The sequence below is a fragment of the Bos grunniens genome, chromosome 1 (genome assembly GCF_055505025.1).
Source record: "Bos grunniens cultivar Pamir isolate PY7600 chromosome 1, Bosgru_T2T1.0, whole genome shotgun sequence".
NCBI classification, from domain to species: Eukaryota; Metazoa; Chordata; class Mammalia; order Artiodactyla; family Bovidae; genus Bos; species Bos grunniens.
The window spans coordinates 91515344-91541434 of NC_141165.1; the positions used below are offsets into that span (position 1 = coordinate 91515344).

At 35.2% G+C, this 26091-nt stretch overlaps 1 protein-coding gene across 10 annotated transcripts in view; it reads right to left on the reverse strand.

Moving 5' to 3' along the window:
- STXBP5L (syntaxin binding protein 5L) overlaps nucleotides 1-26091 on the reverse strand; it is a 455210-nt gene that overhangs the window by 114695 nt on the left and 314424 nt on the right. For 8 of the 10 annotated variants that reach the window (XM_086404109.1, XM_086404086.1, XM_086404055.1 and 5 more), the window contains exons 13-18: nucleotides 22999-23146; nucleotides 21808-21875; nucleotides 16382-16422; nucleotides 10538-10755; nucleotides 8621-8790; nucleotides 7808-7933 (exon numbers count right to left, since the gene is read on the reverse strand). In XM_086404109.1, coding sequence (XP_086260235.1) covers nucleotides 7808-7933; nucleotides 8621-8790; nucleotides 10538-10755; nucleotides 16382-16422; nucleotides 21808-21875; nucleotides 22999-23146 — 771 coding nt within the window. Of the gene's footprint in view, nucleotides 1-3838; nucleotides 5202-6648; nucleotides 6789-7807; nucleotides 7934-8620; nucleotides 8791-10537; nucleotides 10756-16381; nucleotides 16423-21807; nucleotides 21876-22998; nucleotides 23147-26091 lie in introns of those variants that run through there. The other 2 variants (XM_086404096.1, XM_086404102.1) reach the window with 2 other exon arrangements.

Below are 26091 nucleotides of genomic sequence, written 5' to 3' on the forward strand. Positions count from 1 at the left end.
AGTAAGGTGGGCCTTAGGAAGCATCACTACGAAAAAAGCTAGTGGAGGTGATGGAATTCCAGTTGAGCTATTTCAAATTCTAAAAGATAATGCTGTGAAACTGCTGCACTCAATATGTCAGCAAATTTGGAAAACTCAGCAGTGGCCACAGGACTGGAAAAGGTCAGTTTTCATTCCAATCCCAAAAAAAGGAAATGCAAAAGAATGCTCAGACTACCGCACAATTGCACTCATCTCACACGCTAGCAAAGTAATGTTCAAAATTCTCCAAGCCAGGCTTCAACAGTATATGAACCGTGAACTTCCAGATGTTCAAGCTGGTTTTAGAAAAGGCAGAGGAACCAGAGATCAAATTGCCAACATCTACTGGATCATTGAAAAAGCAAGAGAGTTCTAGAAAAACATCTATTTCTGCTTTGCTGACTATGCCAAAGCCTTTGACTGTGTGGATCACAATAAACTGTGGAAAATTCTGAAAGAGATGGGAATGCCAGACCACCTGACCTGCCTCTTGAGAAACCTATATGCAGGTCAGGAAGCAACAGTTAGAACTGGACATGGAACAACAGACTGGTTCCAAATAGGAAAAGGAGTATATCAAGGCTGTATATTGTCACCCTGCTTATTTAACTTATATGCAGAGTACATCATGAGAAACGCTGTGCTGAAGGAAGCACAAGCTGGAATCAAGATTGCTGGGAGAAACATCAATAACTTCAAATACGCAGATGACACCACCCTTATGGCAGAAAGTGAGGAGGAACTAAAGAGCCTCTTGATGAAAGTGAAAGAGGAGAGTGAAAAAGTTGGCTTAAAGCTCAGCATTCAGAAAACTAAGATCATGGCATCTGGTCCCTTCACTTCATGGTAAATAGATGGGGAAACAGTGTCAGACTTTATTGTTTTGGGCTCCAAAATCACTGCAGATGGTGATTGCAGCCATGAAATTAAAAGACACTTGCTCCTTGGAAGGAAAGTTATGACCAACCTAGACAGCGTATTAAAAAGCAGAGACATTACTTTGCCCACAAAGGTCTGTCTCATCAAGGCTATGGTTTTTCCAGTGGTCATGTATGGATGTGAGAGTTGGACTACAAAGGAAGCTGAGTGCCGAAGAATTGATGCTTTTGAACTGTGGTGTTGGAGAAGACTCCTGAGAGTCCCTTGGACTGCAAGGAGATCCAACCAATCAATCCTAAAGGAGATCAGTCCTGAGTTCATTGGAGGGACTAATGTTGAAGCTGAAACTCCAATACTTTGGCCACCTGATGCGGAGAGCTGACTCATTTGAAAAGACCCTGATGCTGGGAAAGATTGAGGGCAGGAGGAGAAGGGGACGACAGAGGATGAGATGGTTGGACGGCATCACCAACACAATGGACATGGGTTTAGGTGGACTCCGGGAGTTGGTGATGGACAGGGATGTCTGGCATACTGTGGTTCATGCCATCGCAAAGAGTCAGACACGATTGAGCGACTGAACTGAACTGATGAGACTGGATGCCATGCCATATCATGCATGATATGGACTTATAATTTTTATTTAATGCACTTTTCAAGTTTTTATTTTGTAAGTTTTAACATTTTTAAGTTCAAGTATAGTCACTTTACAATATTGTATTAGTTTCAGCATGGTGATTTGGGTTTTTGTAGATTATATTCCATCATAGGTTATTATAAGATACTGTATATAATTCCAAGTGGTATACAGCAAGAACCTTGATGCTTATCTATTTTATGTATAGTAGTTGGGTTTGTTAATCCCATTCTCCTAATTTGATCCTCCCTCTTCCTGGTACCCTTTGGCAACCATACACTTGCTTTCTATTGTTATGAGTCTTTTTTGTATATAGATTCATTTGTATTTTTTTTAGATTCCAGAACATTAAGGGTATCATATATATTTGTCTTTCTCTAACTTATTTCACTAAGCATAATATTCTCTAGGCTCATCCATACTGCTGCAAATGGCAATATTTCATTCTTTTTTATGGCTGAGTAATATCCCATGGTATATCTGTACCACATCTTCTCAAGTCAGTCCTCTACTGACAGGCATTTGAGTGGCTTCCATGTGTTGGGTATTGTAAACAGTGCTGCTATCAACACTGGTGTGCAAGTATCTTTACAAAGTAGAGTTTTCACTGTTTCTGCATACATCCTTAGGAGTGGAGTTACTGGGTCATGTGGTAGTTCTACTTTTAGTTTTCTAAGAAACATCCATACAACACTCAATAGCAACAGCACCAATTTACATTCTCACCAATAGTGTAAAAGGATTCTCTTTTCTCCACATCTCCTCCAACATCAGTGTGGATTTTTTTTTTATGAAAGGCATTCTGACTAGGATGAGGTGCTACCTCATTGTGGTTTTGATTTGCATTTCTCTAAAGATCAACGGCACCCCACTCCAGTACTCTTGCCTGGAAAATCCCATGGATGGAGGAGCCTGGTAGGTAGGCTGCAGTCCATGGGGTCGCTAAGAATCAGACACGACTAAGCGACTTCACTTTCACGCATTGGAGAAGGAAATGGCAACCCACTCCAGTGTTCTTGCCTGGAGAATCCCAGGGACCGGGGAGCCTGTTGGGCTGCCGTCTATGGGGTCGCACAGAGTCAGACACGACTGAAGTGACTTAGCAGCAGCAGCAGCAAAGATCAACAGTGTTGAGCATCTTTTCATATGCCTGTTAGCTATCTGTATGTCTTCTTTGGAAAAATATCTTTTTAGATCTTCCCATCTTTATAAATTGGATTCTTTGTTTGTTTGTTTTTTAGTTTATGAGTTGTTTGTACATTTTGGATATTAACCCTTTGTCAGAGGCATAGTATGCAAATATTTTCTCCCATTATATAGGGTGTCTTTCATTATTTTGATGGTTCTCTTTCCTATGCAAAAGCTTTTACATTTGCTTTGATTGCTTTTGCCCTGGGAAACTAAACAAAGAAAACATTGCTACAATTTATGTCAAAGAAAGTTTTGCCTATGTTCACTTCTAGGAATTTAATGGTGTCATAAACTAACATTTAGGTATTTTAAACTTGTTAAGTTTATTTTTGTATGTGGTGTGAAGGAATGTTCTATTTCATTGTTTTACATGTAGCTGTTCAGCTTTCCCAACACCACTTGCTGAAGAAACTGTCTTTTCTCTTGTATATTCTTGCCTCCTTTGTCATAGATTGAGTGTGAAGTCACTCAGTTGTGTCCAACTCTTTGTGACCCCATGGACTTAGCCCACTGGGCTCCTCTGTCCATGGAATTTTTTAGGCAAGAGTACTGGAGTGGGTTGCCACCTCCTTCTCCAGGGTATCTTCCCGACCCAGGGATTGAACCTGGGTCTCCTGCATTGTAGGCAGATGCTTTACCATCTGAGCCACCATGGAAGCCCTGTCATAGATTAATTGACCACAAATGCAAGGGTTTATTTCTGAGCTCTCTATTGTGTTCCATTGTTCTATATGTCTGTTTTTGAGTTAATACCACACTGAGTTGATCACGGTAGCTTTATAGTATAGTATAGAAACCAGAAGCATTATGCTTTGATTTTTTTCCCCCCCTCAGGAGTGCTTTGGCAATTATGGATCTCTTCTGGTTCCATATAAATCTTAGGATTATTTATCTTAGTTCTTTGAAGAATATCATTGATATTTTAGTAGGGATTGCATTAAATCTGTAGACTGTTCTGGGCAGTATGACCGTTTTAAAAATAATTCTTCCAATCCAAGAGCATAGAGTATCTTTCTGTTTTTCTGAATCATCTTCAATTTTCTCTCTCAATGTTTTATACTTTCAGCATCTAGGTATTTCACCTCTTCGGTTATGTTTAGTCCTTAGGTATTTTATTTTTTAATGCAATTTTAAATGGGAATTTTTTCTTTTACTTTCTCTGATATATCATTATTAGTGTATACAAATGCAACAAATTTCTGTATATTAATCTTGTATCCTATGACCCTGCTGAATACATTTGTTCTAATAGTTTGGGGCTGTATATTTTACATAGAGTATCGTATCAGTGCAAATAGTGGCAGTTTTAACTCTCCCCTTTCAATCTGGATACCTTTTCTTTCTCATCTGATTGCCGTGGCTAGGACTTCCAATCCTACATTGAATAGAAATGGTGAGAGTGGGTAACCTTGTCTTCTCCCTGAATTTAATGGGAAGGCTTTTAGCTTTTCACCATTAAGTATTATGCTGGCTATGGGTTTGTCATAAATGGGCTTTATGTCATTGACATATATTCCCTCTATACCACTTTGAGAGTTTTTATCATAGATGAATATTGAATTTTGTCAAATGCTTTTTCTGTATAGAGATGATCATGTGGGTTTTGTCTTTCCTTTTGTTAATGTGGTATATAGTACAGATTGAGTTGTGTATATTGAACCATCCTATGACTCTGGAATGAATTCAGCGTGATCATGGTGCTTGATCCTTTTTATGTATTGCTGGATTTGGTATGCTGACAGTTTGTCGAGGATTTTTGCACCTATAGTCATCAAAAAGATTGGCCTATGACTTTTTGTTTCGTAGTGTTTTTGGCTGGTTTTGGTATTGGGGTGATGGTGGCTTCATAGAATGAATTTGGGAGCATTCCTTCCTCTTCAGTTTTTTTTAGAACAGTTTCAGAAGGACAGAAACAAGTTCTTCTTTGTAATTTTGCTAGAATTCCCTATTAAAGCCATCCCGTCCTGAACTTCTTCTGCAGGGAGTTGTTTTTATTATTATAACTACAGATTCTACTTCACTTCTGGTGCTCAGTCTGTTCAAATTATGTATCTTCTTGATTTAGTTTTGGCAGCCAGTCTCCTTGCAGCCAAGATGGCTTGTTTCCTTTATGTAGGGCTGGGATTTCCAGTCTGTGGCTTGACCTGCTCACTCCGCAAGGGATGTGTCTATGCATGCAGACCTTTTCATCCTTTCAGATCCCAAGGTGGAGGTCCCAACCCTTTGACTTTTTTCCACCCTACATAGTTATATGGAAATCTTTCTTGCACCTTTGTTGTATAGGACAACTTTGGTCAGTCTCCAGTTCCATGAGACTTGTTCCACATGTAGGTAAATTTTTGAGTTGTTTGCGGGGGTGAGGTGAGCTCTAACCCTTCTACTCTGCCATCTTGATCCAGTCCCTTTTCAAGTTTTGACGTCATTATGTTGGCCGCATAAGATGAGATGTATGCCACTTTTTCTTTCACAAGTTCTCAGAAAGAAAATAAATACTGTTGTTACTTATTTCTTAAAACTTTGGTGGAATTTACATGGATGCCTGAAGTGTTTTGGCAGTTGAGAGTGTTCACGAGGCAGATGTCCAAGCTTTCTCAAAGCCTACAAGTATAGGCTCTTTAGAGGCTTTGGAGTGACTGTCACCCCCATCCCCAGTTACTGAACAAGGGAAACATGCTCTCTGACTTATTTATTCTAACAGCTTTCAGCAATTTGCCTGAACCTAGCAATATACCTTCATAGCTCTTAATTTTGGCATCCCCTTGCTTTGCAGGTCAATCTCTCAAATAGGGAACCCTGAAAATGGTTTGAGCGTAGCCATCTTCCATAGTAACCATGTGGGTTAGAGGATGAGCATATAGTCTGGCCATATCAAACAATTAGCATTATAGCTGTCCCACACTACCTTCCTTTCCTCCCCTCATCCCTGGGCTGTTCCTGCCAGCTTTCCTATCAAAGGATTTTTCAGTCAAGAGCAAACTCCCAATATCTATATTCACATACATCTTTTACACACACCCCTAAACCTCTAAGAACACAAAATTGTTTTCAGGTCATTGCCCTTTCAGCTGGCTTCAAGTTCTCTTGGAGCTCATGAGACTTAATTTAGGGGCAGACTGGGTATATAGAAACAGCGCTATATATATGCACGTGTGCTAAGTCATTTCAATTGTGTCTGACTCTTTGAGACCCTATGGACTGTAGCCTGTCAGGCTCCTCTGTCCATGGGATTCTTCAGGCAAGAATACCGGAGTGGGTTGCCATGCTCTTCTCCAGGGGATCTTCCCAACCCAGAAATTGAACCTGTGTATCTTTTGTCTTCTTCATTGTCAGGAGGGTTCTTTACCACTAGCACCACTTGGGAAGCCCAATGCATGTGTGTGTATATAGGTATATAAATGTATTAATTTGAAAAAAGATGATTCCAAATTAGAAGGGAAAGATGAAATATTCAGTAAGTGGTATTGGCATAACTCCTAGTCATCAGGTAAGAAATAAAGTATAATTCCTATTTCATGTCTCATACCAAAATAAACTCTGGATAAAGACTTAAATATATTAAAGCAAAAAATATATAAGACAGTATACTTCATGATCTTGAAGTGAGAAAGGCTTTTTTAAGTATGACACAAAACCCAGAGCCAGAAAAGAAAAAAAAAAAAACAAAAACAGAATTACTTAAATATTTTTTAAATTTTTGCTTGAAATAAAAATCCTAATCAAAATCATAAACAAAACCAAGGAAAAATATCTGTAGGTTTCATCACAGAGAAAGCTAACTTCCTTACTACGTAAACATTTTTCACAAATCTACAAAAAAAAATGATAAATCTGCAGAAAAAATGGACAAAGAATATACACAGAAATGTCACTAGAGAAAAAAAGATGTTTGGTTTCATTTAAGATACAAGGAAAGTGCTTATATTATAATAATAAACTTCCTTTTACTTAACAAAATGACATTTGGTTATACACTGCTGTTAGAAAGGTTGTAGGGAATCAGGTATCCTCAAACACTGCTGATGGGAACGGAATTTGGTACAATGTTTATGCAGGGTACAAACTAGGAATAAGAATTAATTAGAACTAAATTAGTGCTTAAATGGAATACAATCCAACTGTCAAAGACAGGATGTCTGATTGGATTATCCTGTCTGAGCTTTCTATACTATCTATAGCTTAGTCAGTCAGAGAAATAAATAATACTTTCTGGAGGATGAAAACATCATTTAGAACCTCAAATTATCTCTATAATAGTTGTGTGTGTTACACACACAAACACACACATATATAGTGGTATAGAATGTTCAATAAAACAAAACCAAAAGACAAACCTAAGTTATATGATGACAGTATAATGTGACCCAAACCCAAGACAAATGATAAGCTAGTTATCAAGCACATTTTTTTTAAATTGGAGGATAATTGCTTCACCATGTTGTATTGGCTTCTGCCATACAACAACTTGAATCAGCCATAAGTATACATACGTCTCCTCCCCCTTGAAATTCCTCCCACTCTCTAACCCCATCCCACCCCTCTACATTATTACAGAGCACCCGCTGTCACACATATTTAAAGTAACTATATTCAACATGTTCAAGGAAATAGAAGAGTGATAAGTTAAGAAGATAACAGAAAACTTTAAAAAGAACCAAGTGGAAGATCTAGAGCTAAAAAAGAACTGAAATTCAACTCCATGGGTGAATCTACCATTAGATTAGATACCACTGAAGAACTGGTGAACTTTTAAAGAGAAGTCAGAAGAAAGTATCCAAAATGAAACACAAAGAGTGAAAGGATAGAAAACACAAAACAAATAAAAATGTATGAATGTGATAATATCTTAACAGCCTCCCAACACTAAAAGTGGAGAGAGATACTAGTGCAAGTTTGACATCAAGAAAGAACATTTAACCACAATTTATGTTTAAATTACTATTTTCTTATACAATTTTCAACCTAATAAAAATCCAAGCAAGGGTTTCTTTCCACTTTTAGGACTTAAGTATTTTAAAAGAAACATTTAATGTATCAAACATATTAGATAAATTATATAAATTAGAATGTTTAACTACTTACATTCCATACGCCGAGCTCACAGCAAGGCTAGTAATCTGCTGTGGAGGTTCACCATCCACCCACACCAACTGAATAACAAGTTCTGCTTGATATCCTGGAGGCATCCGCACTGGTCGTGTCTTAACACTAGAAAAACAGAAAAAATAATTGCATCATATATAGTTCAAATACATATGCTCATGCTTATTTTCAGAATTCATAACAATAATCTTCCTACAGAAATATACCATACCAGGCACTGAGGACATTATGCAGGTAAACAATATCTTCTAGCTTTCTCAAAATACGCCAAGCCACTTGTGATTTCTTAACCTTTCCTTGAAGTAGCTTTTCAGTCAGTCAGATCTAGAACTTCACTGGACTTCATGAGTTCCTTTTCTCTTTTGATAGTAGTATTTTAAATTATTTTTATTATTTAATTATTTTTCTTACACAATATTTGTTACATATGGGTAAGTTATAATGCATGACAATAAGAACTATGACCATTAATCTACAACCCAACTTGAGTTCAACATATTCAAAACCTGAATTCCTGTTCTTGCTCTCTAAATTTGCTCCACCTGTAGCCTTCTCTATCAAAGCTGTGTTTTCTTTAGGGTTCTTCAGGGAAGGAAATGTATTAATTATTAATGAAGAATAAAAATACTGGGCTCTTTTCATAGATAGTCCTTAAAAAGACCAAGGTACCTCTTGGTGGACTGTAGACCACTTGACAACCACTTAATAAAAGAGGATATTTCATTTGGCAAGTTTCAAAGAATTACACAATTAACATGTAAAGTTACTTTAAAATTTGGCAGCAACTCTTACTTGAGGCATGGGATACTGTCCTTTGTTACTCCTTCACTAGCCACAGTGTTAGTGCTCCCAGAAAGACTCCTTGAAGGAAGCTGGGATGAAAGATCTGGAAATGGAGGACTTGTTTCTGGTTCTGGGGTAATAATATCTTCAATATCATACTGCAGTCGTACCTCTAATGACTTAAAAAAAGAAAAATCAAGTTTTGATTTAGTCTAGGTTGTCATAATAATAATAATGATGATCATATTAAAATATCTGACATTTTTTGGTAATTATTATTTGTTCAGATTAACTAGTTCAATTTCAATAGTAGAGATACCCTAAACTGAATTAAATAGTAAATTACATAAAATATTCAATGGCATTCACAAAAAATGTAAAATGTGTTTAATTCTTTAGAATTATAAGAAAAATACCGGTGGAGATAAATTTTCTATATAATAAATATTCCTTAAGATAAAGTATAAATTACAATTCCACATATGATAAAATAAAAGGAGAAATTGGTCTGGTTAGTCCAATGAAAGAAACTAAATTGGATGTGAATGTGTATTTACATACACACAACACCCTTAAAAATTGTTATTTGTACAAAACTTTTTAGCTTTAAAAAATTCATTCAATCTTGACTTTGAATGAATTCAGTATAATTTTCCAAAATAAACTGCATATTTTATTAGTTTAGTTCTTATATAATTTCATTAGCTTGGTCAGAATTGCTTAATGAGAAAAATATAATTTAAATTGGAATAAAAAGGTAATCCAAAACCCTTTCTTTAAAGCTAAGAATGTTTAAAAATTTTGACTACATTCAGTGCTTCAAAAAAATCAATTTTATAACACAAACATTGTCTTTCACTGTAAAAATAAGCATTTTTGACATTGAAAACAATTGCTTACAAAAAATAAAATTATGGAGTACTGAATACAGCAATATTATCCAAATTATTTTCATAATTATCTTAACACTTAAATCCTCTGGTGGCAATAACAATTATCAAGTGCATACTACACTTAGATACTCTGTTAATGACTACATAATATCACAAAACCCTATGAAAATGGCATTACAATTTCTAGTTTATCACTACTTTCTATTTTTCTATTTTATTTATATAGGAAGTTATACGAGTGATGAAGCTGAGTCTTTACCCAGACTATACTACTGACTAATGGGGTCTTGTGACTGTTTAGTCACACAGGTATTCACTGGTAAAGCCAGAATTAAAAGCTAGGCTTATCTGACTCCAATGTCTGGGATTTAACTACTATACTCTAAGAGCCATGTTTAATTTTATTCCCTAAGGTAAAAGCAGTTATATTTAGGCCTTTAATAGAAAATCTTTATTTTCTGATAAAATGGAGTGGGTAGAAAAGACCCATTATACACAGGTGCCTTTATTTAGATTTAACCTATCCCTTAAGAGTATCATTATTTTGAATAATTAAACTATTTCATTATGTTTAAAAATTAATATGAGGTAAAGCAGCCCCATAATTATTTCCACCCTATAAAAAATGTTGCTATTTAAAAGATCAAAGTAATCTTACTGCAGTTGATAGTCATTTATGGCAGTTAATTGACAAAAAGGACAACCTAAAAAATTTAACAAAGATATAGAATAAAACTTGCATTAATTTGACATTTATACATAAAATAAATCAATGACTGTCTATATAAAACCTATAGGCATAGTCTATCCTATTTAATAATACTAAATTTTGATAGCCAATTTTGTCATTTTAAACCAAATTATTTTTTAACATAGTAAGTAACAAAAACAATTACAAATTCTATGAATTGGATAACTGACCAAATACTGTACTCTTGATGGCTTAAAACCATACCAAGCACTAGTCAGAATCTATGATAATTGTTTTCTTTTAATAACTTGAAGTGTAAAAGTTAATTTTTAAATGACTTACCACTATTTCTGTTGTAATTTCATGTCTGCTGAATTTATAAATTATGACATATGCAGAGACTCCTGATACACAGAATATTCTGCTCTCTGGACACCAGTAGATCATCTGAATGGCATATGGGTCTTCCTCTACAATCTCACATGTTTGTTTTCCTTCTCCTACCTTCTGTTTTTCAAACACTTTTGAAGTTTTTAGCTTGTATAGCATCTGCAGAGTTACTATAAGATATTGAATCATAGTTATCTTCTAATTTGCACTTAATTCTTTCATTTGTTGAAGCCTTTTCAATATATCTGTTACATCACAAAAATTAAAATCCAAGTAAACAAAATTAACTACATTTTAACGAGGAATTATTCAGTTATGCTCTCATATCAGTACTATTTAGCTGGAGAAAGACTATAGGGAAAAAAATAAACATTTACTGAACATATATCGTATACCAAAGAGCATGTAGGACTTTATGTGCATTGTCTCATGTGTTCCTCAGAAAAGTCCCGTGAAGTATTTCTATCTTGTTTGTTGATAAAATACTTGAGCTCAGGAAGTTTATAATGAAACTACTGAATCTACTTCTTTCCCAAGATTGAGAAGTCCTTTCTTAAAAAAATTTTAATTGAAGTATAATTGCTTTGCAGAATTTTGTTCTTTTCTATCAAACCTTAACATGAATCAGCCATTGGTATACATATATCCCCTCCCTTTTGAACTTCCCTCCTGTCTCCCTCCCCATCCCACCCCTCTAGGTTGATACAGAGCCCCTGGTTGAGTTTCCTGAGCCATACAGCAAACTCCCCTTGGCTATCTATTTTACATATGGTAATGTAAGTTTCCTTGTTACTCTTTCCATACTTCTTTTTATCACTGTTTTCCCTTTTGATTGTTGGATGATGCTACTCAAGAGTTTATTCCTCTCAACAAATTTTTAGACATTCCTTCAGATGTGAAATACTTGTAATTTACCAGTTAGCAATATTGAGAATGATCTAGATTATTTTAGAAAGGTCATTTCTGAGTGGCTCTGTGTTAGGAAACAGTCAGTTATAATTTCTAAAAAGTCTGGTCTGTGAATTGTTTTCAGGAATATTTATTTGGAGGAATATATCTCCATTTTAGAACTGGATGATAGATCCACAATATTAAGATCTCTGATCTTAAAAAGGATTCTTGAGAAAATTTCTAAAAATCTGGGAGTTCCTGCCAAAAGTGCACAATCTGAAACAATCATGAGAAACATTAGTCAGATTCAAAATGAAAGAGATTATACAAAAGAACTGGCCTGAACTAAAAATGCCAATCATGAAATACTTAGTAACCATGCCAGACTAAAGAAAACTCTAGACTACTAAAATCCAACAAATAATCTGAGATTTTCTTTTTTTTTTTTAGTCTTTTAGATTCCTTTTATTTATTTTTTTAATTATTTTTTTTTAATTTTATTTTATTTTTAAACTTTATATAATTAGTTTTGCAATTTTCTTTTACTAAATGAGATATTATTGGAACAATTGGCTAAACTGAGTAAGATCTGGAAGTTAGATAATAGTATTATATTAATATTAAACTCCTGATTTTGATAACTATAATTTCATTTCATAAAACAGTGCCCTCGTTTGTAAGAAATACACACTGAAGTATTTAGGGGAGCATGTACTGTTAAGAAGAACATCATATTTGTAGCTTGCTCTCAAATGGTTACAAAAAGCTATGTACATGTATATGTTTGTGTGTGTATGTGTGTAAGAAAATGGAGGCAAAAGAGAAAGGGTGTGAGCAAGTGCTAGATTGAGAGCATGCATATGGTAGAAGGGTGGGTGAAGGGAACACATGTATACACTGAAATTTGGGTAATCTTGCTGAAGGCTATATAACACTTCATAGTACATTTTTGTGATTTTTCTGTTAGCTTGATATGACATGGAAATAATAAAGAATACTACAGACATAATTATTTGACTTTGAGTTAACCAACAGAGATTATCCTTAGTAGCCCCAACAGAATCTGGTGAGCCCTTTAAAAGAGGGACTGAAGTTAGAGACACATTCCTTTGAAGAAACAAATCACATGAGTTTTAAAGCTGCAAGAAAATGAATTCTGCCAACAATTACATGAGCTTAGAAGAGAACTCTGAGCTGCAGACTAGCCAACACCTCAACTGTAGTCTCTTAGACGTGAGCAAAGAACCCAAATAACCTGACCCAGATTCATGACACAGAAACTGTGAAGCAATTTATGGGTATTGTTTTAAACTGCTAACTTGTGGTAATTTGCTGTATTCAGTCAGTCAGTCATGTCCAACTCTTTGCGACCCCACGGCAGGCCTCCCTGTCCCTTACCATCTCCTGGAGCTGGCTCAAACTCATGTCCATTGAGTCGGCATGCCATCCAACCATCTCGTCTCTCTGTCGTCTCCTTCTTCTCCTGCCTTCAATCTTTCCCAGCAACAGGGTCTTTTCTAATGAGTCAGCTCTTAGAATCAGGTGGCCAAAGTATTGGAGCTTCAGTATCAGTCCTTCCAGTGAATATTAAGGATTGATTTCCTTTAGGATTGATTGATCTCCTTGCTGTCCAAGGGACTCTCAAGAGTCTTCTCCAACACCACAGTTCAAAAGCATCAATTCTTTGGCATTCATACTTTTTATAGTTCCACTCTCACATCCACATATAACTACTAGAAAAACCATAGCTTTGACTGGACGGACCTTTGTCAGCAATGTCTCTGCTGTTTAATATACTATCTAGTTTTGTCATAGCTTTTCTTCCAAGGAGCAAGTGTCTTTTAATTTCATGGCTGTAGTCACCATCTGCAGTGACTTGGAGCCCAAGAAAATAAAGTCTGTCACTGTTTCCATTGTTTCCCCATCTATTTGCCATGAAGCGATGGGACCGGTTTTTTGAATGTTGAGTTTTAAGCTAGTTTTTTCACTTTTCTCTTTCACTTTCATCATCACTTTCCTCTTTCACTTAGTTTCTCTTCATTTTCTCTCATAAGGGTGGTATCATCTGTATATCTGAGGTTATTGATATTTCGCTCACAATCTTTATTCCAGCTTATGCTTCATCCAACCCGGCATTTTGTGTGATGCACTCTGTATATAAGTTAAATAAGCATGGTGACAATATACAGCCTTTGTACTGCTTTCCCAATTTGGAACCAGTCTGTTGTTGCATGTCCAGTTCTAACTGATGCTTCTTGACCTGCATACAGATTTCTCAGGAGGCAGGTAAGGTGATCTGGTATCCCCATCTCTTGAAGAGTTTCCCACAGTTTGTTGTGATCCACACAGTCAAAGGCTTCAGCGTAGTCAATAAGACAGAAGTAGATGTTTCTCTGCAGTTCTCGTGCTTTTTCTATGCTCCAACAGATGTTGGCAATTTGATCTCTGGTTCCTCTGCCTTTTTTAAATCCAGCTTGAACATCTGGGAGTTCACGGTTCACTTAGTGTTGAAGCCTGACTTGGAGAATTTTGAGTATTACTTTGCTAGTGTGTAAAATGAGTGCAATTGTGCCATAGTTTGAACATTCTTTGGCATTGCCTTTCTTTAGGATTGGAATGAAAACTGACCTTTTCCAGTCCTGCAGCCACTGCTGAGTTTTCTAAATTTGCTGGCATATTGAGTGCAGCATTTTCACAGCATCATCTTTAGGGTTTGAAATAGCTCAATTGGAATTCCATTATCTCCATCTGCTTTATTCGTAGTGATGCTTCATAAAGCCGACTTGACTTCTCACTCCAGAATGTCTGGTTCTAGGTGAGTGAACTAGATCACATCATCATGGTTGTCTGGGTCATGAAGATCTTTTTTGTATAGTTCTTCTGTGTATTCTTGCCACCTCTTCTTAATATCTTCTGCTTTTGTTAGGTCCATATCATTTTTGTCATTAATTGTGCCCATCTTTGCATGGAATGTTCCCTTGGTATCTCTAATTTTCTTGAAGAGATCTCTAGTCTTTCCCATTCTATCATTTTCCTCTATTTCTTTGCATTGATCACTGAGGAAGGCTTTCTTATCTCTCCTTGCTTACTCAGCAACTGAAGATGAATACAGCTGATCTTTGAACAATACAGGTTTGAAATGCATGGGTCCAGTTATTCTCATATTATTTTCAGTAGTAAATAGTACAGTACTACACAATCTGAGGATGACTGAATCACAGATACAGAGGAACACTGTATGTGAGAGCCAACTATAAATTATGCCCCAGCTGTAAGTTATGGGTAGAGGGTTGACTGTGTAGAGGGTTGGTATAACCAATCTGACTGACTCCCATGTTGTTCAAGGGTCAACAGTACACATATCTATTCAAATTAAATATAACTTCATTTCCTGTACTGGACCCTATCCCACAAAATTGGCAAACTAACTGATATTTCTCCAATAACATCCACTGGTTTGAAGATATGCTGTTATAATGGATTACAGTAAAAATATTAAACATGTTGCAAACTTTTGCAACATATGTTCTGAGTGTAATAAAAATACTTTATTTAGAAATTAACTTCCTAAAATATTATCATGTATGCGTTCAGGGTGGAATGCACTTAAGTCATTAGAGTGTTAAATTGTCTTCTCACATTTTAAAAGATAAGGAGTAACTTTGAGGTGGTATGAAATGAGCAAAGATATCACTGTGCAATTAATTGTGTTCATGGAACAAACTCAGATTTACATGAAAAGGTTCATCAAAATAAAAAATCTGTCATCCTTTGGAATTTCTCCTTGAAACTGTTCTTTATTGTGAGGTCAGAAAGAGGCCTCAGAATTCATGGTTTTAAATCTTTCAATAATTTTCCTTTGCTGATTGTTTTGTTCCACTGCTAAAGGACTCTAGCTTGCAGACTAAGACTGTCATTAATATTCAACTTTCTTCCCTCTGCTTTTCTGTTTATCACAGTCTTTCTCAGTTTACTTCTATAGCTTAAGGTATCACTTTAATGCTGCTTCTTCATTACATACCATTTTTGACTGTTCTTCCTAACTGATGGACATTTTTACTTGAATTTCCTGGTGTTCCAACAAAACCCAAACCTCCAAAACTCTCCTGTATTCTTATTTCCGAAGAGTTACCTCCATCTTGATGATTACTCATCTCACAAAGTTAAGAGACATTACTCACTTATTCTCTCCTCCTAGTCCTATCAAAATCTTATCTTCCAAAATTCACACTAAATGTTACCCCATCAAAATACCTTCCTGAATCTACCTGGTTCAAATAAATCTCCCATTTCCAATATCAAACAGAACTTGGGTTGTACTACATTTAGAGTTCTTACCATATTGTTTGCCCTATAAATGTTCTGAAGGGTATGTTATGGGTATAGTCAAGTCTTAAATATTTTTGCACGTCCTTCAATGTTGAGCAGATTACTTTCTATCCTTAAATTATGTAATTCTCAAGATTTCAAAAGAAAATTTACATTTATCAAATTATTTCCTTTGATTCTCAGGCACTTGGTAGACAAGCAGCAAAGGAAAAAAAAGACTAGTAGGATGAAAGCACTTTTCCAAGACCACAGCGTGAAGAAGTGAAGGAAATTCCTTGGGCAGAGTTACTTGGACATATGAATAATTAGGTACATTTTTTCAGTGTACCTTACCTCTTATAAATATAATAGGTTGCTAATAAAGAGTGATTTCAGTTCTTTCCTATATCATAGAAAAAAAGTAAAGTGGAAATAATACTTTAAACTGATTTAGTATTACAGGAAATGCATTTTGGTAACACCATATGTGTATGCTAAATATGTATCTAAAAAGTTAACTGTCCAAACTAAAAAGTGGTAAATGGCTATGAGTAAATACTAACCAAGTTTTTTTCTATAATAGAAGGAAAAACTTACTTGCAGATGCATCCCAAAACTTGATTGATCCATCTGCATGCCTAGATAAGAAATAAATTAGCATTAAGTATGGTCAATTAAAAAATCATAATTGTTCAAACTGTATAAAAACTTGAATTACTATTAGTGACCCCATGGACTGTAGCCTGCCTCTGTCCATGGGATTCTCCAAGTAAGAATACTGGTGTGGATAGCCTATCCCTTCTCCAGGGAATCTTCTAGACCCACGGATCACATTCAGGTCTCCTGCATTGCATGTGGTTTCTTTACCACTGAGCCACAGAGTACAGAATACTTCCCAATGCATTTCATGAGGTCAGGTGTATCCTGACACCAAAGCCAGGGAGAAGTATGGCAAGAAATTAAAATGACAGACCAATACCCCTTGAGCATAGATGTAAGAAAAAAAAAAAAAAACCTGTCAACAAAATATTAGCAAATCTAATTTAAAAAGCATAAGGATAATATATCATAAAACTAAGTGTGGTTTATCCCAGAAATGCGATGCCAGTTAAACATTCTTAAAAATCAATCACCATATATATTTCTTTATACTGTCAGATTGAAAAAGGAAAACCATTATCATCTCAATAAACAAAGAAAAAGCACCTGAATTTAAAGTGATTCACCACCAGTACAGTGTTACAGGATTCTGTTTTTGTCTATGTATTTACTTTTACCAGAGAGCTTTATATTTTCATATGCTTTCATTTTGTTGTCTAACGTTCATTCAACTCAAAGGACTCCCTTTAGCAATCCTTGTGAGGCAAGTGTACTGCTAATAAATGGTTTCAGTTCTTGTTTATCTTAGTGAAAGTGAAAGTTGCTCAGTCGTGTCTGACTCTTTGTGACCCCATAGACTATACAGTCCATGGAATTCTCCAGGCCAGAATACTGGAGTGGGTAGCCTTTCCCTTCTCCAAGGTAGCTTCCTGACCCAGGAATTGAACCAGGGTCTCCTGCATTGCAGGTAGATTCTTTACCAACTAAGCTATCAGGGAAGCCCTCTGTTTATCTTGGAAGGCCTTTATTTCTCCTTCATTTTTTTTTTTTTTATTCTTCCAATTTTATTTTATTTTTAAACTTTACATAATTGTATTAGTTTTGCCAAATATCAAAATGAATCCGCCACAGGCATACATGTGTTCCCCATCCCGAACCCTCCACCCTCCTCCCTCCCCATACCATCCCTCTGGGCCGTCCCAGTGCACCAGCCCCAAGCATCCAGCATCATGCATCGAACCTGGACTGGCAACTCGTTTCCTACATGATATTTTACATGTTTCATTGCCATTCTCCCAAATCTTCCCACCCTCTCCCTCTCCCACAGAGTCCATAAGACTGTTCTATACATCAGTGTCTCTTTTGCTGTCTCGTACACCGGGTTATTGTTACCATCTTTCTAAATTCCATATATGTGTGTTAGTATACTGTATTTATGTTTTTCCTTCTGGCTTACTTCACTCTGTATAATAGGCTCCAGTTTCATCCACCTCATTAGAACTGATTCAAATGTATTCTTTTTAATGGCTGAGTAATACTCCATTGTGTATATGTACCACAGCTTTCTTATCCATTCATCTGCTGATGGACATCTAGGTTCATTTTTGAAGTACAATTTCCCAGATACAGTGTTCATGGCTGTTTTTTCTTTTATTCTTAATGCAGTTTAAATATATCATCCTACTCCCTTCTAGCCTATATATTTCTGCTGAGAAATCCAATGATAATCTCATGTAAGTTTTCATACACATAATGAGTAGCTTTTCTATTGCTGCTTTTAAGACTGTCTTTGTCAATTTGTTTATAATGTCTCAGTGTTGTCCACCTTGAGTTCATCCTCACTAGAGTATTCTGATACATATCCAATGAATATGGAAGTCCATTTACTTCCTCAGATTTGAGAAGTTTTTAGCCAACGGTTTTTCAAATAATTCCTCTGTCCCATTCTTTTAACTTTATCCCTCTCACTCAGTATTTCTTATTGTCTGTCTTCAAGTTTGCTGGTTCTTTCTTCTGATTAAATCTGCTATTGATCCCCTTCAGTAAAATCTTCAATTCAGTCATTATATTCTTTCACTTAAAACTTTATTTCTGGTTCTTTTAATAGTTTCTATCTCTCTGTTAATATTTTAATTTCACTCATGCATCATTTTCATTATTTTGTTTAGATGTCTGCCTGTGTTCTCTGGTCATGCATTGAGTTTCTTTGAGACAGTTATTTTGAATTGTCATGTAATCACAGATATCAAATTCTTTAGGGTCAGTTTCTAGACATGTTTTTTGTTCCTTTGATTGGGCTGTGTTTGCCTATTTTTTTATGTGCCTTGTTATTTTATGTTGTGAATTTAGCATTTGAAAATACAGCCACTTGTTATCAACTGGCTTTATACAGGGGAAGACCTTCACCAAGCTCTTTGGGGTCTCTCAAAACTTCAGTAGGGATGCATCTTCTCTGGGATTGTGTGTATAATTTCCAAACTATAGAGGTTTGCTGGTTTCTTTTTCAGGAGCTTGCACTCTCTTGCTCCATCTATTATGTCTGTAGTACTGCAAGTTTCTTGGCATTTCAACAAGCCACTGAGCTCTCTCTTGTTTTCTGTGGATACCCAGGCATCCAGATTCCATCAGTATTCTGACTGAGGGGAGATAAAAAATAGTCTCTTTGGAAGTCCCTTGAAAAGCAGGAACACTGGATACACAGGCTATTCCACAACCCTTCTTATTCATTAAGATTCCTCCTTGAACATGAGCTGTGCCAATTTGTGGGGGGAGCTGACACAGCTAAAATACAATGATTATTCTCACCCATTTCAGAGTGGCTGTTCCTGGCTTTGAGCTCCCCTGGGGTGCTATGATTTTCTAACCGCTTTCTAGAGTTTTCATAAAGGGTTTTAGACCATATATTGTTGTTAAATCTGTATGTCTGTGGGAGAACAAGGTCTGGGGTTACTTATTTTGACTTCTTGCTGATGTCACTCTCCACTGACTCTTTTATGAAGTATTTTTCTGTCCTTTTTCTCTTAACCTGGTGATATTATTATATTTGAAGTGAGTGTATTGTTAATGGCATACAGTTTGATTATATTTTTTAATCCACTCTGCCAATCAATGCATTTGAACTAATGTATTTAGACCATTTACATTTAAGCCTTAAAAGTTCAATATTTTTTTCTTTTGTTTTTTCCTCTTTTATTGTCACTGTTTTTTCACCTTCTTTCCTATGGGCTATTTGAATTATTTTAGTACATCAATTTTTATGAGTCAATAATGTTTTGAGTATATCTATTAGCCCAGTTTTAAAAAAAAAAAAAAAAAACAGGGTTGCATTAGGTACTGCACTGTATATTCATTTAACTTATCATAGTCTACTGATGTTATCATACTACCATTTTAAGGTAGGTAGGGGTGCTACTGGTAAAGAACCTGCCTGTGAAGGCAGGAGATGTAAGAGATGCAGGTTCGATCCCTGGGTTGGGAAGATCCCCTGGAGGAAGGCATGGCAATCTACTCCAGTATTCATGCCTGGAGAATCCCATGGACAGAGGAGCCTGGCAGGCTACAGTCCATAGGGTCACACACAGGTGGACATGACGGAAGCAACTTAGCACATAAAAACTTTTATCTTTCTTTATACCAATTTACCCTTGCCCATTTATAATTGCCTTAAATATATCCTCTGTACATATGCAGAACCACATCAAACAATGTAACCATAATACTTTCTTCAATCATCAAATATAATTTTAAAAACTCAAAAGCAAGAAAGCCTATTGTATTTGCCCAGATTTTTACTTACTGTGGGCTTCCTTCCTCATAATCCAAGGTTCCTTCATTTATCATCTGCTTTCTGTTTAGAGAACTTCCTTTTGGGATTCTTTTTGATAGGTCTGATACAGACAAATTCTTAGTTTCCTTCATCTTAGAATGTATCAATTTCTAATTTCTAGAAGATATTTTTGCTGGGTATAAGACTCTAAGTTTCCAGTTCTTTTCTTTCTGCACTTGAAAGATGCAGGTTTCCTCTGGTCTCCATGTTTTCTAGTGGGAAATCTGCCTTCATTCAAATTAATTTTGCCCTGTTGGTAAAAGTGTCATTTCTCTTTTGCTGTTTTAATGATTTTTTCCCCTTGTAATTTAGTTTTCAGTATTTTGACTATCATGTATCTCGTAGACTTCTTGTGACTCACCCACCTACTGCAATCTCTCCGTTCATGTCTCTTCCCAAATTTGAGAAGTTTTCATCATTATTTTCTTAAGAACTTTTTCAGCCCTGTTCTTTTCTCCTTTCCCAGTGGACTTCCACTGACACAAAAAGAGGAGGGTATATGGCTCCTCATTACTGCTGGGCAGTGCTGGGGATTCTGTCTCCCCATATGATCTCTGTCACCACAGGTGATGAGTTTCATTACCACTCAGCAGAGTTAAAAGTCCCAGCTCCCTACTCAGACTTATGCTCAGTCTCAGAGACTGAACTGGGGTAAATTGAGGTACACTGTTGTGGCCTGATGAGGGTGGAAGTCCAGGCTCCCTATTCAATCTTAGATAAAATGGGTTGGGGTGGGGCCACAGTTTTTTCCTGTGGTGGTTAGCTGCAGTAAAAAGATTATTTTCTAAAAATCTTCTGTCTTGATAGGCCGCCCCTTTCCTCATCTTTTAGCTAGAGAGAGCTAGCTTTTGTTGGGCCTTTCAGGTTTGTGCCCACTGGAAGTTCCAGGTTGCAAGCTTTTTCAGTTCCAATTCTTGGATATATGAGACAAAAACAAAAGCCAGGAAACTCACCTCCATGTCATTCCTTGGGTCTTTGGGGCCCTAGCCAGTGTGACTTCTCTTCATCTTTTTCAATCATATTATGTTTTTAAACACATAATATCCAGGGGGTTTAGTTGTACTTAGTGGGAAGAATAGGGAAACTTAAATCTATTCTCTATCCACAGAGTCCCTTATTATCTTTTAAATCTTATCTTGTGTGTTGCTATGTTTCTATTTTTATTCCTAATATTAGAGCATGAAGTAGACTGCTATCGGAAGTAATAAGATTTCTGGTGCTATAAGTTTTGAATAACCACCTAATGGGGATACAGAGCAGTGATTCCTAGATTTGGAAGGAGTCAAGAGATACTGATAAGGACCTTTCCAAGGCTAATAAGTCTATGAATTCTACAGAAATTCTTCACTAATTTTTCATGATTTTTCTATCTTTGACCTTCCTCTAGTCTTATAATCTATACTTATTTATTGTTGTATATCTATGTTTTTCAATGGTTTGACTCTCCTATAAAGGTTATAATCTTTGGACAGAAGCTGTGTCTTATATTTTTATTTAAACTGTCAGCATTACTAGAGCACAATTATGGAAAAGTGTGAATATTCAATGAAATATTTTTGATGATAAATTGATAAACTCATAAATCACAACCACTTACCCAGTAATAATGATTTCTGGATATGTTTGTGTGCCAAGGTTCCAAGCTCCTCCACTGATTGGCCACTCCTAAATAGATTACACAGGAAGAAATCATAAGCTTTAATTTTTTTAATTTAAATGACTTGGAAATTCAAAATAAAAATATTTTAAAAGAAGAGTAAAAGTTTCACTTAAAATAGCTGTTAAGTAATGAAGAATGAAATTTGTAGCTATCTTTTAATTCTTTCATTGAATAATTCCAAGTGCATAACTTAATATCCTTTAAAAACATAGATTTTAATAAATATTACCATTCATCTAAAAATGCAAAGAAGCATTTTTAACCATACAAATACAGTGTTGCTACATTTTCCATATAGTCTATGTACTCCCAAACTGTTGTGGTGCCATTTAATACAAAGCACTATGTAAACTGTGTCCCCTGGAGTTGTCCATCTGAACAGTCCTCTGCAAATAACAAAATTATAATGGGGAGTCTATTAAAATTGTAGGCATTGCAAACCTGTAGTTAAATATAACAAAATGGAATTCTAGGAAGTTATTTAACAAATGACTTTTGATAATTATGTCTTGGTAACCACTGATTAATAATAACTAGAGAGATTTGACTTGAATTTCTTAAAACTATAGTCTTTCACCTAAAATAATCTAAAGCAACATCCTATTACTCAAACATATGTTAGTTTAAACATTCACTTAGTATAGGCTTCCCTGGTAGCTCAGTGGTAAAGAATTCGCCTGCAAGGCAGGAGCTGCATGAGACACGGGTTTGATCCCTGGGTCAGGAAGATCCCCTGGAGAAGGGAATGGCAACCCACTCCAGTATTCTTGCCTGGGGAATCCCCATAGACAGAGGAGCCTGGCAGGCTACAGTCCATAGGGTTACAAAGAGTTGGACAAGACTGAAGTGACTCGGTACACACATACTAAATATACATGATAGGTAATTATATCTTAGTATATAATTGTATACTTAATATATAAAAAATTTATATTATTGTAGACTTAAAGCTATGTAGCATTTAGATAATTTGGCTTTCAGAAATTGTCTTTTTTAGTGTACAAGCTTATGACTTGAAAAAAATTGTTCAAGTCATTTTCTGACGTTCCATAGGAAAAAAAATAAAAAGTATGATCATATGATATGGATATGAATACAGGAAAATATTTTTCTAATTGTTGCTTTTACCTTATTACTGTATCCTTGTTTTTTATGCTTGACTCCGATAGAGTAGAGCACTAGAATCAAATCTGGTGGGCAGTCAGCAAAGTATGCTGTGCACGTAACTGGTGATTCATGAATGTCCATGGGATATGGATTTTCAAAGATTGGAAAGCTAATAGACAAAGATAATATATTAGTATCATTTTGTAATATAAAATTTGATATAAAAATGAAATAACTTTTATAAACAAATCCTAAAACCTTCTAAATATTGATTATACATTTCACATAATTTTTTAAGCATTATAAACAATTATCACCTGAACAAGAATTCTCTTTAAAAAAATATATCTATAAAATGTACTATTAATACTGGTAGAATTTTACTTGAATAAACTCATTTTCTTTCTTGTAATTCCAAAATTCCACAGCAATATTACTTTCTAATATACATAAGCTAAATTATATTAAATTGAAAAGATGCAGAAAGTTGACTTAGTTTATTAAAATGTATCAACTAGGTACTTTATTTATGTATAGTTTTATCTATATGTTTATAACAGTATTAAAATATCAGTAAATTTTACATGCTTTCCAAGGCACATAATACATAGGTAGGTATTTTCATTTTGTACTTTTATAGGGAGTAATTGAAAGATGTGTGTACTATGTAGGTACATGTGTGATTATACATGTTTAAGGTCATTTCCTATGTAAATCAGAAAGCAAAGTGGGCATGCAGACATATGGGTGTAGTAAGTTTTATATCCTCAAGCCAATTACCATTTTAAAAAGGGATATCAGTATGGAACCAAATTAAGAACTCTTAGAGCCACAATATATTCTGTATTTCTTTTGTACTGAATATACCAGGCACTGTGGTAGATGGAATTGAGTTTATATATGCTGCATCTGTTCTCAGCCTGTGTGACTGTTACTTCTGATACAATGTGCTTTGGGATGGGGGGAGGACTATTAAAAATAATTTTCCCTATATTAAAGAAACTTAATCAGAAACTTGGTTCAAACTTCAGAGGAGTATGGTATGTGTGTCTATGTGTATGTTGACAGGGGTTCTCTCTTCCCTTCAATTTTAATGGTTTCCCAGTTAGTAGTAGTAGTATATGGAAAATCATGTACAAAAGAGGTTAAGTTTAATAAATGGCAAGTAAGTTAAACTGATCTGAGATTCCCTGTTTTAGAGTAGAAATTATCAATATTTTTGATGTTGAAGAATTAGAAGTAAAATAAGTAGATCATCTTAAAGATCAGATCTACAACCTGGGATTTGATAACAGCAAGAGGTTACAATGATAGACTCCTGAGAAAGTGAACAATATCATGAAAATGCTTGGGGAAAATAATTTTGTCATAGGGCCATAGCTTTCTTTAGCTATTTAAGAAAGAATAGCTGAAATATGTGATAAAATTTACATGTGAAGTGTAAATTGTTGTAGAAATGTAAATCCAAGAAACCAAGAAGAGGAAAAAAATGTTAAGTTCTAGTGCTTGCTTTCATGTAGAGGATTAAATGGAAAAGAAGGAAGGAATAAATTTATTTGGAAAGGAGGACAAAGCTACAACTTAACATTAAACATGGCTAAAGGATAACTATTTGGAGGGAAAGAGAACATGTTCAATTTTTGACACGTTAAACTTCTTGTATTAGACAACAAAATGGGAAAGTCGCATAGATTTTAAAACTGAGTGCTGAAGAAGGCAAAATATTAGATAAGAACATGCAAACAAAATGTCAGTTCACATACTTACATAAAGTAAGTATGCTGAAAGCATAAGAATCAATGTATAAAAATAGTAATTTTATGTTATATTTTACCACAATAAAAAGTCTTAAAAACAGTAAATATATACTAAAGAATGTGAGTATTAAAGTATAGACAAGTGAGGTTAGAAAAGTGTATTTTAATAAAACCTATATTAGAACTTAAGAGAAAGAGGCATAAAGCCATACTTGGACACAAAATTTACTCAGTTTTATGTTGACAAATAAAGTAGCTAGGCAGAATGCAATTATGGTGATATTATGGACCGATTCTATTCCCTTTCAAAATATTGAAATATTATATGATGCAAATGATCACAAAAAAGAACTTTGGCTCTTACACTTACAAACTACATTGAAAGTAAAACTCAGATTGTACATCATTCAACAACAATTTATTAAGGACCTACTTCATGTGGAGACAAAGCTTGTTTTTCACGAGGCCTATAGTCTAGTAGGGAAACAATCTTTAAAATAATAACAAGTGAAAATTTTCATTGTGTCAAAGCTATGAAGGACAGGAACATGGGTCTAAGACAGCCCTTTAATAGGATATTTGACCAAATTATATAGATAACAAAAGATTTTCTTTACATGAGGAAATGATATCTGAGTTGAGATTCTTACAGATGTTAATAAGGAGAAAAAGGAATAGAAAATTATTCCATGCAGAAGAGGGAGAATGTACAAAAGCTCTGTAAATGTAAGGAACTAAAAAATGATCAGAGTATCTAGAACACAGGATGAGAGAAAATGAGCTTCATGCCTATCATCATTGATAATGACAATATGTACCAGGAAGACAGGGTTTATCAAAGTCAGGTCTACTTTTACTGTCCATGTAAAGTAGTGGGGAGTGCCACTCTAACAGCGATACTTTATATTTGTTTCCATTGCCCACAACATAATGAAAGAAAGAAAGTATAAAAAGGTATCTATCTTCTCTTCCTTCCAGATCCTGATCATCTATATTGTCTGCCACAGTAGTCCAATAATACTTTTATCACATGAATTTTCCTTTGAAAGGGTCAGCAGATGGCCAGACAGTACTTCCTGCAAGATTTTATAACAATTGTTTTTGGTTAGGGAAATGGCAGAAATGAGATCCATTTTATGTGTCCTGAGTCCCCAAATGCCTCTTTCTAAACATTAGAGACTGCCTTTAAAATATCTTGCAAAATTTTCAGTGTCCCCTAAACTCTCCTGGTTTAGTTTTCATTATTGAACCAAATTATATTTATGTAATTCTAAAAAAACAATATTCCACATAAAGAATATTTACCACCTAAAGAATTCTAATGCCAAATTACCTATAATGTCCTCCTATATTTCAA